This window comes from Columba livia, chromosome 3 (assembly GCF_036013475.1).
Source record: "Columba livia isolate bColLiv1 breed racing homer chromosome 3, bColLiv1.pat.W.v2, whole genome shotgun sequence".
In the NCBI taxonomy this organism is placed as follows: domain Eukaryota; kingdom Metazoa; phylum Chordata; class Aves; order Columbiformes; family Columbidae; genus Columba; species Columba livia.
Window position 1 is genome coordinate 104,433,699 of NC_088604.1, and position 13,821 is coordinate 104,447,519.

Sequence of the window (13,821 nt, forward strand, 5' to 3'; positions counted from 1 at the left end):
ATTCAGATTTTATCCCAAGACACTCTGAGGAAGGAAATTATGAATTTGCATTTATTTTTTTTTTTAATCTAAAATTTTACAGTTTAGATCCATTAGAGGCAAACACCATCTTGACAACATATGCAAAACTTATTCTATAAACACTGTTATCATGCAGTTCACCTTTTCAGGTTGTGAAACTATCTAGAAGAGGAAAAAAACCACTTTCCAAGAATTATCAACTGAGGGGAAGAAAAAAAATCAAAATCTTGTTTGGAAGTCTTAGAAGGAAGAGTAAACAGCTTGTCACTGGCAAGTAGGGGAAAAATTTGAAGCCCCTCAAGGCAGAAGTCTAACAGGTGTCTCTAACCCCTTTGATTTCGTGTCTTGTACTCTCCCATAGGAGTATATTTGGTCAAGGTCACCTTTCTCTTAATTCAGGAGTGTCGTTTATGCATCTATTCAAATAGTTTCCCTTCAAAAAGGCCTCTAAACTACAGTTTCTTCCTTCGAATCTCTGCATTCAGTGTATGTTATGCTTTTGCAACAAGGGAAATAAAGAGGGACAGACCAAGTCCCTTTGCCTCCCAATATAGTGCAGAAAAAAATCTGCCTTCATAAATACAACACGGGTGCTGACTGGCTGGTGCCTGCTTACCCTAATGAGCTTAAACTCTTATTTGTAGTGGACATCTGTCAAGACAGAAGTGTGGCACGCAAGTCCTCTTAATCCATTAGCTCTAAATCCAGCAGAGCTTTCACACTCCTTCTTTTGAATTGAAGAAGAAAACCTGAGTGGGAACATAAAATGAGGCAGTGCACGACTCAAGAGAAGATCCTGGGCAGTGAGCACGTGGGATTTTGAGGCAAACAGCAATGAAAACCAACAACAAAACTGGAATTGTGATGGAAAAGCTGTGAGAAAAATGCCAGTCTGCAGTTCAGGATGAAACAGTGAGTTTGAGTTTTTGTTGTATTTTTCCTATTTCATTTGGATTTTTAATCAAAGATAAAGCCAAAGACAGAGAAAGGATGGGCTGCACACCCTCTCACAGTGAGATTGCGAATACAATTGCAAGAAGTGGTCTTAAGGCTTTCAATAAACCCAAAAATGTTTTGCGTATTGATCCGGGAGATAAAGGAATCCCACTGCTTGTTAAAGGTTCATCTTGCTACAATATTGATGAATTCCACCAGTATGGGATCCAGGGGAAAGAATACCTGAGAGAAAAGGAGGATGAACTGTCAGAGCAGGACAACAAAGATGATTTGCAGTTATCTTCCAAGGCTCATTCAGATCCCCAGGTTTCCAGGGAAGACAAGGAAATTGAGAGGACAGCCACAGATGCTGAAGTTGTTATGTCCAAACTGATTGAGTCTCAAAAAAGTATCACTGAGGCCATACAGATCAGAAAGCAAAGCTCCTGTGAATCAGAAGCATCACCTTTCATTTGGGATGACAAGAATGAAAGCAATGCAAAGCAAATCCCCAAGAAAGGAAAGAAGCAAAAAAATCACAAGCTGGCAAAACAAGGTCGATCTAGCAAAAGTAAAGAAAAGCCCATTTCATCGCCATGCGAGACAGAGAAAAAAGTAGATTTCCCAGAACTGCTTGTTAAGGCTCATCAGAGTGCATACGCCTACCTAAATCCCAACCTCTCGAAATATGAAACTATACTTCATATGGCCAACCAGGCTACCCAAACTCAACTCTTCCTACAGCAGATGGTAAGCTTTCTCGTGCTTCGCTTTGACGAAATCAACCTGCTCTTAGAAGAAATTGCCAGTGATGGGGAAAGTCTCCTCAAAGACATAGGTGGGAATCTGGCATGGCCAGCAGAAAAAGGTGATTTGAAGGAGCACCCTGATCTTCTGCAACAACTACTGCAGTACACGGTCAATAAAATGCAGTTAGTGAGTGGGACACTGGCCTCTCTCACGTCTGACGCCCTGCAGGAAACATGCAGCTACCTGCAGTCTGCTGCAAGCAACCTGGAAGGAAAACTGAAAGCAAAGCAAAGCTTTGATGAGCGCCTGCTGCGGATGGTGAGGCTGCTTGAAGCCTCAGCAGTGAGATCCTGTCAGACCCAGGGTGATGACAGGACTCTCTGCTCTGAGGACAGTGGCATTTGCGTGGACAACGAATCCCTCAAAGACTTCAGTGCTCTCAGCCAGCATGGAGGACAAGCAAGCTGTGATTCCTATGCACATGGACATCCATCCCAAAAGCATGCCAGAACAGTGCGTGATGGGACAATGTCACCAGGCACAGCTGCATCCCATGACTGTGCACTTGAAAGGCATTTTAAAGATATATTTTATTCAACTGTGCAGAGTAAAGAAGCAACTTCTTGTCAGGGTGGAGTACCAGAAGGCATTTCTACCATGCCCCAATATGCAAACTTGAGAAAAAGCTATTCCTATAACTCCTTCCAGTCTGACTCTACTCAGGAAGATGAACATTTCAAAATCTGTGAATCAACAGATTTTCCTTATGATGATGATGATGATGATGATGATGAGGGAAGCACCCTCGGTGAGGAAGATGACAACACAAGTTTATCGGATATGGGGAAGGATGCCCTGCCGAGGAGGCCCCTGTCTTCACCTGCGGTCACTGATAACACGCAAAGGCAGTCCATCAAGAGGACAGAGAATGCAGAGAGAGAGGAAATTATTCTGAAGATGAAATATGCCATCAGTGAAAAAATCAAGTTTGTTCCAGCTAAATCCAGACATAAAGAATGGATAGAGGATGAGAGTGGAAGAGCAGTTTTAACAACAAGGCCCAGTACAGCAATGGGCAGACAGAAAACCTTCAGGAAACAACGACGGTCCAGGTCAGAGGAGTCCCTTAGAAGCCAGGCAGAGGACCCGACCCTCCTAGAGCTGCAGAGAACTCAGAAAGAGCTCAGCAAAAGGCTTGAAATGTTTTATGAGAAGAAGGATACAGATAGTAACCCAGAGCCTTGGAAATCAAGAGCAGCACCCTATTTACAGGATGAACAAGTTACAGCCAGGTCCTCTAGCAAACTGAAGGCGTGTCTCTCAAAAAATTTCAGCATCCTGCCTAACCAGGATAAAGTCCCTTTGTTCATGGTTGATCAAAATCCTGCCAATCAGCTGGATGAAAAAAGAGGCAGGAAGCCATTAAGAGCTACTGTGCCCATGCAGGAGACACCAGGAGACAAAGAAAAGGAGCTTCCTGGAACACAAACGCTCAGTGGCAGCAGCTGTGCCCCCCGACAGTCTGTCAAAAAGCTTATTGAAACATTCAGTCCTACTGATGATCTTGTAAAAGCTGCACCTTTAAGATCTTTAGGACCAATAAAGTGCATCAGAAAATTTGGACTTCCAGTTATTCCACCCACCATTCCTTTTCAGAGAGGCCTGGCACCTTTAAATCCTAAGCATCGTATTTCACCAGTAGAAGACACGGACCCTTCAGACACCAATGGAGTTTCTTCTGGCTTTCCAAATGCCTTTCCTCCTGCACTAGCTGCAGAATTAAGCAAGAAGGACACAAAGGAAGAGGCTGACGAAGACCTTGAGAACCTGCCACCACCACCACCTGAAATGTTAATGGACACATATTTCGATTTGTCTGAGCCTGAAGAAACTGCAAGAATAGAAGGAAACTCTTCAGAAGATGCCAAAAAGCCTGCCAAAACAGAATTTCATGCTGCTAAGAGAGCACAAGTTTCCCCAAAAATGAAAGCCTCCATCCAGTCCATTGACTTATTGCCAAGTAAAAACATCAGTGGCCCCAGTGCAATCACTAATAAAGGTCTAAGGAATACAGGAGCAGGGGACGAGAAACTGCAGAGATACTCTCTGGAGCTGAATCCTACCAATGTGCACATACCTAGCCAGGAGGAGATACTGGAAACCCAGAGAAAAGAGGCTGCGGATTTGTACAAGCAAACCCATAAAATCATTCCTCTTCAAAATCCCAGTGGGGTTTCAAAACCACACAGCAACAGCTCAGAGAGCAAAGAGCCCAGTTCACCTGCGACTTTGGTGCAGTACCAGAAGCAAGGTTCTCCCGATTTGCTCAGGAGAAACGAAAAAGGCTCAGCATTTGCCAGGAGGGTCTCCCCAACGAGAACTCCTCCTCCCCCTTCTCCACCAACGGAGAAACGGCTTTTTAGCCCCCCAACACACCACAGACGCTCTCTGCAGGCTTGTAGCAACCCGCAACCAAGCTCACCCAACACGCAAAGGAAACCCAGTCCCCCTGCAAGCCCCAGGGTGCCCAGCCCACCCTCACAGAAGAAGCTGCCTTCTCCACCACCCCAGCGAAAACCGCTCAGCCCTCCCACAGGACACAAGCAAAGCTCGCCAACACCGTACCGGATGCTGGGCTCCCCAGCCTACCGCCGAGATGCAAGTCCCCCACCGTTCTCCACCGCTCCTTCCCCACCAGTCTCCCCATCCCGCTCCTACAAGGGGCCAAGACCTGGGCTGGATGCTGGAGATGAGCACCAGCTCTCCTCCTCCAAGAGAGGCAGCAATGTTCATTCGATATTTTGCCCAGCCACCTCTTCCTTATTTGAAGCCAGACCTCCACAGGAACCCACCAAACCCTCTGTGGAAGCAACCAGCCAGCCTGAAGCTTCACCGCTTTCCCAAAAGACCAGCCTGCTTTTCCGGCAGCCTGGAGACCGGACCAGAAAGCTATCCCTGAGTGCTGCCAATCCTCAGCCGTTTGTGAGGAGAAGTTTCTCTGACCGCCGACCAGGGGTCCTGTTTCGTCTTCCAGCTGCCGTGACATCTGGCAGTGAACCCGCGCTTAACCATGCAAGGTAAGAAACTTTCCACTCTAGGCCAAGGAAGCGGAAGGGTAGCACTGCATTGGCTTTCTGAGCTCCTGATGGGATTTTAATGTCATTGAGAGATTTCCCAGAAAAGTGCCCTCTTCATGTGCTGGGCACAGATGCCATGGCAATTGGACTAGGTGATTGTTGTAGGTCCCTTCCAACTGAAATATTCTGTTCTATTTTCTCGCCCCAGATTTCAGTAGACTGCCAGTCTGAATACAGGGAGGAGTTAAGCTTCCAGGGGTTGCTCAAGCCTTACACTTACGTATCTGCCGTGACAGGTACCCCAGGGAAAATTCAGTGTTGGTTTCATGGCACAGAACTTCTCTTATTTGCGTGGGGGCTAAATATAGCCACATTTAATTCTTAAAAGCTCTGAAGTAACCATGAGGTTACACACATCTTTAAATAACCATTAGGAGGTAGGCTTGGACCAAGAGGAAGGGTATCATTACTAACTTCAGCTTCTAAGCTGTCCACTGTTCACCTGAAATCTCTATTAAAATGTTTCAAATCAGCTGGCAAGAATGACAGATAATGTGTAGGCAAGGATCTGTATGGACGTAATTATAGCTTGAAATTCCGAGCTTCTCATGTAGGCTTTCAGATCTAGGTGCCAATTTCAAGTCTAATGAGTCCACAGCCCAAGCCCAGTTTTCAAAGTGGAGAAACCTCCCATGGCTACTGGAGATTAATTGCTCTGAAAAAGTCAGTTTAAAGAAATTGAAGCATCAACACACCAGTTCCATGTTTGCAACCAGTGGTGGACATTTTTTAAAAAATCTGGGCTTAGCTTTACATTCTCTCTACCACTTAAAAAAAACCAACAAACTCAAAGCCAGCTAGGAAACAGAAATGGCATTTGGGAATACTCAAAGATCAGTGTAACAGCCTGGAAGGAAAAAGGGTTGTTATTCTAGTTTCTTAGCATCTTAGGATGTTTAAGTCCATTAAGCTCTAAGCTACGCAAGAGGATTAAGAACCTTCTCAGGCAGCCTTTCCTCATGTGAGGAGTATTTTTACTCTTGCCAGAGAACAGCTGAAATCACGTGAATCATCCCCATGAGTGGAGATTGCAAGACCAACACTACCAGGAGACAAAACTGCACTTGTAAGTGCACAAGCACTCAGCGCATTGTGAATACAGGGACAGTCATGGATACTGGAGGAGTAAAGGGACAGTCATAGGTACTGAAATAAGGTGCCCAGGAATTCCCTCCCTAGAGACAGAAAAAGGACCAAGTTTCCCACAGTGACAGTAGAGGAAAGTGCTGAACAAAACATGCGAAGAACACGGAGAAATGCAGACCGGTTTGCATTCCCAGTTCTAATATTGCAATATATTCTGACATTTGAAAGTTTCCTAAAAGTCCTATATGTTGTTGCTGTGTTTTCTCTTGTTGTTATGTATTATGTGAAGTCAGCTTTGCCTACTCCCGTGCCTGCTAGCAGATATAAATGTTTTCAAAAGAGGCTTTATATCAAACCTTGCAAGACAAGAGCCCTGGCAGTTTTATGGATCAATCTGAAAAACAGTCTTTTATAAATTGTTAGCTAATTTATGCTTAAATGGGGTGTATTATCTTTCTATTGTAGTCTGTCAGAGCACAGAGAGTAATATAAAAAAAACCAAAACCACACTGTAAATAAAATAATTCCTTTCATGAAAAAAATTATATATGCTAGTGTTATGATATACAGCATTTTGGAAGAACGACATATATCCTGAGCCAAATTCAACTTACCATTTCTACAAATGGACATCAAAAGTACTCCTGCTGAGTTAGTCCAAATTTATATCAATATAAGCAAAAGGGAAAATTGGCCCATTAATTGCCACATACAGTGATTTAAAATGCAATACACTACTGTGTGTTTTCTTACATCTAAAATAAGCTGCCTGGAGGAAGCTTTTACAGACCTTACATCAAATGGCCTTATTTGAATATCACAGCAAACACACTGATGGGCAGAGAACTGTTTTAGGAACCAGCATGAGGCAGAAGCTCCAAGAGCTCCTCCCGTCACTGCTGCTCATCTCCTGTCACTGGGGACCAGCGCAGTTGCCACAGCTGTGAGCGCCACATCCCCATGCACAGATGCCGACCCCTGCTCTTGCAGCAGATGCCATAAGAGACAAACCACCATACCCTGGTCTGTCTTTCTCCTTCAAGTTCATTAAGCATACAAGGCTTCCTCTGCCTTGCCATTCATTCAGCTGACAGAGGGAAATTTCGAAACATGTCCCCAAACCAGATGTTGTACTCCTAAACCTCCTTGATCTGGCCATGTTTGCATCTGGTCTCAAGTTCACAAGGTATTCCCAACCAGCTGTCAGTCTCCTTTCCTTCATTCCTTCCCTTGCTCTACCTCTCCTCTACGAATATGACAATGCCTATTTTTTTGTCTATGTGGGGGTTTTGTCTGTTACTAGCAGCTCCAAGCACTAGTCACAGGAGGGAGGAGAGGCAGAGGCAAACCTGCAATAGCATCACTCTTTTACAGGTAAAACATTTTGAAAATCAGCTCTACCATGCTCCCAAACTCAAGGATAGAGTCCTCCAATTTTTCCATGCCCAATTAAAACATCAATTTGCTGAGAAGCAGATTGTTAAAGAGAGGAGCTTGTACAAGCAACATGTTTCTCATTAGGCAGCTGAGCGCCCTCTGCCACCCACTCCATTTTAGAAGAAACACCAATAAAAGGGGGTGGCTTCCATCTCACTTGCTAGCTGGTGTTGCCAGGCATTAAATGTCAGTGCTATACGCAGATTTGCATGTCTCCTGCACACTCGCTGCTCCCCTAGAAGGCAAAAAGCACTTCTTTCCCAAGATTGTCTCCAGCCCATCCTGTTCTCTAAGGAGTATCAGGACTTAAGACAGCATTAGCCCTAACTAAGGCGGGAGCTATAGCTTTTGTGTGTAGTCTTAGGGTACTTGATGAGAGTTTCAGGTTTCAGTGCTCAAGCCAGTACAACTGGTTCCCACACGGACAGCCAGTAGATGGACAGACTGAGCTGACTTTGCTGGTTTCTAAGCTTGGTTGTTTGACAGCAATCAGCAGCTATTGGCATCTTATCAAGGCATAACATGTACAATCGCTCTGCTCACAGAAATCTTGCTGATCTGTAATAGGATTTCTGTGTGTGCAGTTAAACAAAATAATATTTTATTACGATTGCTAATCTCCCAAGAGGTAGAACAAAGATAAAAGATTAAATGCCTTTAAGATATTGTTCGAGGAGGGCATGGGGATGGATTGTGTTGACTCAATCAGGCCCAAAGCAAGTAGCCCAAGTGAGACCTTCTGCAACTGGGTGATATTTGAGTCTGGATTATTTTCATGACTGGTCACATATTAGAAATCTCTTCCTCAGTTCAAATAATTGAACTCCTAACAGTCAGAATAGGAACACAAAAGCTTGTCTGTAGTTGAAAGCTAATTCAGTTTAGCAGTTTATATACTTAAACCACAATAACAATTCCCAGATAACTCATGTTGAGCTTAAACCAGTTTAATTAGTTACAGCAACACAGGGCACATTTCAGCATGAAGGCCCAGGGCATGAGACATTCATGACCAGCTCCACTGCTATGATCAATTTTGATTCATAAAGTCCCTGTGACCCTAAAGACTGCCAGTGTGACTTCAGGAACATTGTTTACACTTTCCATGTCTCAGTTCTCCTGACTGCAGTGTGATGGATTTATACCACCAGAGCACACATCCCACAGTCATGTTGGCATACTCAGAAATCACTGTAACCTCACTCAACAGACGTGTAACACAGGTAAGACCTTTCCTCCAGCAGGGTCTGGAACAAGACTTTTTGTGCAAATCTGTGTCTATCTGTAAGTAAGCCCAGATTCATACTGATCCCCGGTCCAACATATGAAATGTTTGCTTCCCAATAGACTTTTGGGAGGGAACAGTATAGTGCATACACACAGGAGATAGGGAATTACATGGTATCGTGCAGCATCTGTGCTTTGAGGGTTAATGTGGTCTAATCAGTGCTGGTTTAAAAAGTCACAATTCATTAGCCTCTTAACTTAAGCATCTTTCCTTCTGCAGCTTGGAGGAGAGCCCTAGAAAAGCAGGCGACTCTTGGAACAGCCCTGGCGTCCCCGAAATCAAAGAGTCCAACAGATCCGCGTCCCACCCCGAGCTCTACATCGTGGGCCAGGGGCTGCAGAGGGACTGACAGCAGAAGCACCTGCAAAGAATCAAGGCCAGAGGCCCCAGGGGGCCTTAACCAAACCTCCAAAGCCTGGCTACGTTGTTTTTTTAGGAAACAATATGACGACATCACATTGAAAAACCCAGACTGGTCCCAACAATCTAGTGAAATATCAGTAGAGGGGTAGCCAGCTGCTTCTCCTTTGGATTGCATTTCGTGGTGCAACTCAAAGATTTACACTGAGCAAAAGAAATACTTCACAGTTGGTCAAGTCTGAAGCAAATGGATTTGATAAAGACAGGACCCATAGACAAGTCCTTTGTTTCACTGTTTGGCTAAAGGAGTTCAAAAACTTTCAGAAATTGTCAATATTTGACATTTTATTTATTCAGGAGGCATCAAAGTTTCAGTTATGTAAAAAGTGGCTGTTGTGACATTTCCAGGGGGGAGGTAAAATCCTGAACCAATTGATTTTGTTGCAAAAACATCAATGGCTTCAGCAAAGCCACATCTTTACACTGGGTATTTATCAGCATGCAGAAAGAGAATAAGGTCAATACAAGTTAAAACAAAATAACCTCTTTTAAAGGAGTAAAATTAGGGACCTTATTCCCTCAAAAAGGCTTTGATCTTCTAAATCACCCTTGATCATCATATAATCTCATCAGCCCTAGTTTCCAGGGTACAAGGCTTAATCCTGATTAGAGTAGTTTTGTAATAGCCCAATCAAACAACATTATGAATCCTGAGGCACCTGAGGACATGTATTTTTTCTTTTTTTTTAAGAGAAGAGAATGCTAGCATAGAGAATCCTGCTCTCCCTGAAACAGGTTTATATTCTTTCCGATTTATGCCGTTTGAGGGGATTTATTGTCACTTCAGTGAAGAGTCTAGACAGATGTTTGTTAATAAAAACACAAGTTCTTTACAGTTGATTAATCCCAGGCTTTTACAGTGGAACACAGTTTCAGAATTTACTGGATCTTGCTCACCTCATTTATCATCACAATTAAGATGCAAATTTGAATTAATGTAATTTTAATTGTTTTAATTTGATGTGTTTTTATATGCAACTTCAGTACAGAATGAGATCCAGAAAAAAAAAATAAGCCGTTCGTGGTCCTATTTTGATAGGAATAGTTTAAATTTTTCTTATGGTTTTCATGATAGTGGCATCTGGGCACTCCGCCTTCACACAGGATTTTTAACCTTTCCTGCCACCTTCATGGTGGGAAAACTGAGACTCGTATTGTGCTGTACAAGGGACCCCTTTGGATACTGAACTCCTGAGGTTTTAGTCTGGTGCCTTAGTCACAATCCTTCTTCAATTGTTTCAGTGCCATCTTCTGACACAGACACAAAGAAACTTAATTGTCATATTTAAGGTAAGGTATAGAACAGAAAGAAGCAACTCCCGGTGAACAGATGCTTTGGATTGTCAGGACTTTGTGAGCTTGAGGTGGCAAGGCAGCCTTACCCACAGTGTACAGCCAGGAGATGCCAACAGATCCACCTTGCAGTCACACAGGCAGATGCACCGTCCCCTGTTGAACTGGGAAATCACTGCGGGTACCGCAAAGATCAACAGCAGGGCAAACTGCAGGCTGGCCTTCCCCCTCTTCAGAAGTGTAGCTCTCTCCCAGATACACAGAGATACAAATACATTTGCATGCACTTTGAGTGTGTCTGTTCTGCTGGCAGGAACCACCCAGAATAGACCCAAACCAGGAACATGACAGCAGAAAGCCAGCGCTTTGCATGCCTAAATGTAGCTCTGAAGATGAAAATGTGACAGAGTGGGCGGACAACTTCTGCTCAGCTGCTACAATCATTTTATCTCTTTATAGTTTCATGCTGAAATGTCCCAGCACCCACGATGGGTGATGAGAGAAAGTATTCATTTATATACCCCAAGCACCAAAATCTGTGGTACAAGAGCTACAGCAGCACATGGAGCAACACTTCAATTCAGCAATCAGGCTGGAAACCTCCTCTCACATGTGCCAGCTAGACATGGAGTCAGCCAAAGCATCTTCCCCCAAGACCCAGGCTCCCCTGAAAACCTGGCACACGAGCTCTCATCCTACCGCAGCATCTCTCCCAGCTTTGACTAAGCCCGTGGTCGTCAGGAGGCTCATTGCAAACACAACCCCACCTGAACGCTGCAGCTGCTGAAGGGTTCGGATGCTGCTCTAAGGACGCTGCAGAAAACGGAGCATTATATTCAAGAAACAGAGCTTCTCCAGGAGTGATCTACAAGTTATAATATGAATTTATGACTACATACAGGTAACAGATTCTCTTCAGTACAGTTAATGTACAGGACTATTGCAAATAAAGTGTTTACCTTCAATTTGTATCGCAAGCATGAGATTAAGAGTAACTATAGTATGCAGGAAATGATAGTTTGGGTGGCCACTTTAAAAAAAAATGTTTATACAGTTTTTTTGGACAATACTTTCATTTTTCATTAATGCAATTTTTCTGGAATACAATTGTTTTATAAGACCATACTCAAATTTAAGATATATTTTTTACTGATGTAAATAAATCAAAGTTTTTATATGCAAGGTATGAATTGAGCTCTCTTACATTCTGTATGCAAACGGCGTAAATCTAACCCCAATGTTATACTACTGATTTCTTCCTTAGTGCACTAACTAGTGCCCTGTGCTATAAAAAGTCTATTTGCTTCCTCCTCACCACAGTGCAAGCCTGTTTTATGTTTTACTTGTACATCAATTAATTTAGGTTGCATTTCCACTACACAAATGTGCCTTTTTTAGGCTACAAGATCCAGCCTGTACACTGCACACTGACAGAGCAGAGCGGAGGTCAGCTATGCTTCCACCCTTCCCCTGCCCTGATTTAAGCTTGAGCTACCTGGCAATTTTGTACTCTGTTTAGCAGAGTTCCTACATACAACCATGGCTACTTGGAGCAGCGGGTAGTGGTTTTGTCCTAAGGATTAAAAGCAGAGTGCACCTGCTGCAGTGGAGTCTCATTGCAGAGGGGCTGGGCACAGAGTGAAGCAGTATCAGTTTTCCAGCCAGGGCTTCATTGCTGCAAGAACAGTGGCCAACAGCTCTGTGTGGCACTTTATCTGCAGACCTTTAACGAGCTGGCAGCTGCCCTTGCTTCCAGTGACGCTGCTCACATCTCAGACCTTGCAGGGACTTGTCATTCTATACCCTCGGCATCTGAAGACCACAAGAACACGAAAGCCCTACACATACTCCAGTTACTTCTTACACAAGAACTACTCCGGATATTAGCAATCTGGTTGACAGCACCACGCAGGTTATCAATAAAACCAGCGTGTTACAGTGTTTGCGCTGCCACACCTCTGAACACCCAAAGCATTTCATAATCATTTATGAAGTTTCGTCATTAAGAGGAATATTCTGAGAAGTTGTTCCCTTTGCTCTGTGTAGGAGGGAAAGAAATCACAGCACAGAGGTAAAGTAACCTGTTCTTACTGTCATGTCTCATCAGTAAGGAGATGCCAACATCTCCTGAAGAGAAATCCATATAGATTAGCAGATCATCAATCCATCCACAGCAGATACACTCAGTGCCATCATGACTGCAGTGCGTATAGATGCATGTTGCAGGTACGAGCTTCAAACTCAGTTTTTGATCTTCCTGGGCGAGATCCTGCAGGTTTCGTAATGCTTGCAGTATTGATTAGGGACTCATTTCCATGTTGTCCTCAGACAAAGGTGAAGATTAATATAAACTCACTGCTGTATATTGGATCAACTGAAAGTTTGGAGCAAAAATCTCAAGTTTGCATTTCTTGCCCATTTTGGATGAATAATGAAAATGTAAATGTCAAAAAAAGATGTGCAGATACAGACAGTAGGCACTCAGCAGGACAAGGTGGTCAAGACCCAGGACCACGTTGTCCCTCTGATCTCATTTCGGTTCATCTCACATCTGCCTGCCCTGCACATACCCTGTTCCACCCCTGCAAGCACAAAACTATCTGCAGCCTTCACCATCCCTAACTGCTCTCCACTTTACTGACATACTGAATTTCGAAATCTGGCTGCTTACCTCTCCTCATCCTTTCTTTAGTAACAGTCCACTCCGTGACTGCGTTAAGTAACCCTGTGAGGATTTCTGGAGTTAGACTGAATAGAGTACACCCTTTATCAAGGTTCTTTTAAAGAAGAAAGTGGTGATAAGGCTGTCTTACTCCATATGAATCCCTCTTGCTTTAATAAAGTTTTCCTTGAGGCATAGATGAATTGATTATATAGCAAATAAGAAGAAACTGAAAGCTTTCCGTGTTATAGGCTGCCCTTTATTTACTATTACTACTACTGAACCACTGGGTCTTCAGCATATGAATGAATGAAAGCTGAGGCCCAGGGCTGCCAACACAGCAATGTCCTTCCCCAGGGCAGTGACTGTAAAGCTGGGAACAAAACTTTCCAGGCATTCCAGCAGACACAGAAAGATATATAGCAAGGCTGACACGGTGGTACTGCTAAAACCTAAACCAACAAATTCACTGGCTGCTTGGCTTTTGAGTGTGACTCTAAGAAGTCAACCCAATGGGGCAATTTGCACCTTGCAGCTATCGTGCCTCTTGAACCCAGTATCAGTCTAAGTCAATATCAGACTACATTCAAACTCTAAACTAAACCTGTCAGTATAATACTTTTTTTTCTTTTTTTAATGTTTTTCATGTTTTCCTCCACTTTGAAGTTTTGTGTCTTTTCTTGTAAATAAAGTTACCATGGACATTCAGGGCACAAGGCAATGCATCTCTCTGGACTTTTTCAATACTGATGTCTTTTAATCAATAACCTGATATCCAATGCAGATCCTTT

At 43.5% G+C, this 13,821-nt stretch overlaps 1 protein-coding gene across 1 annotated transcript; it reads left to right on the forward strand.

Moving 5' to 3' along the window:
* The first annotated feature begins 424 nt into the window (after positions 1–424).
* Positions 425–11,682, forward strand: PCARE (photoreceptor cilium actin regulator). Its single transcript, XM_065058667.1, has 2 exons — positions 425–4,784; positions 8,875–11,682. Exons 1-2 carry the CDS (start codon positions 1,012–1,014, stop codon positions 9,002–9,004), a joined length of 3,903 nt encoding a protein of 1,300 aa, XP_064914739.1. The 5' UTR covers positions 425–1,011; the 3' UTR covers positions 9,005–11,682.
* The last annotated feature ends 2,139 nt before the right edge of the window (positions 11,683–13,821 follow it).

What these genes read in the sequence shown, in the direction of transcription:
- PCARE (XM_065058667.1), top strand. Translation starts at nt 1,012, where the DNA reads ATGGGCTGCACACCCTCTCACAGTGAGATTGCGAATACAATTGCAAGA. An exon ending in CCCGCGCTTAACCATGCAAG is followed by an intron (nt 4,785 to 8,874) that starts GTAAGAAACTTT and finishes TTCCTTCTGCAG; the next exon opens with CTTGGAGGAGAGCCCTAGAA.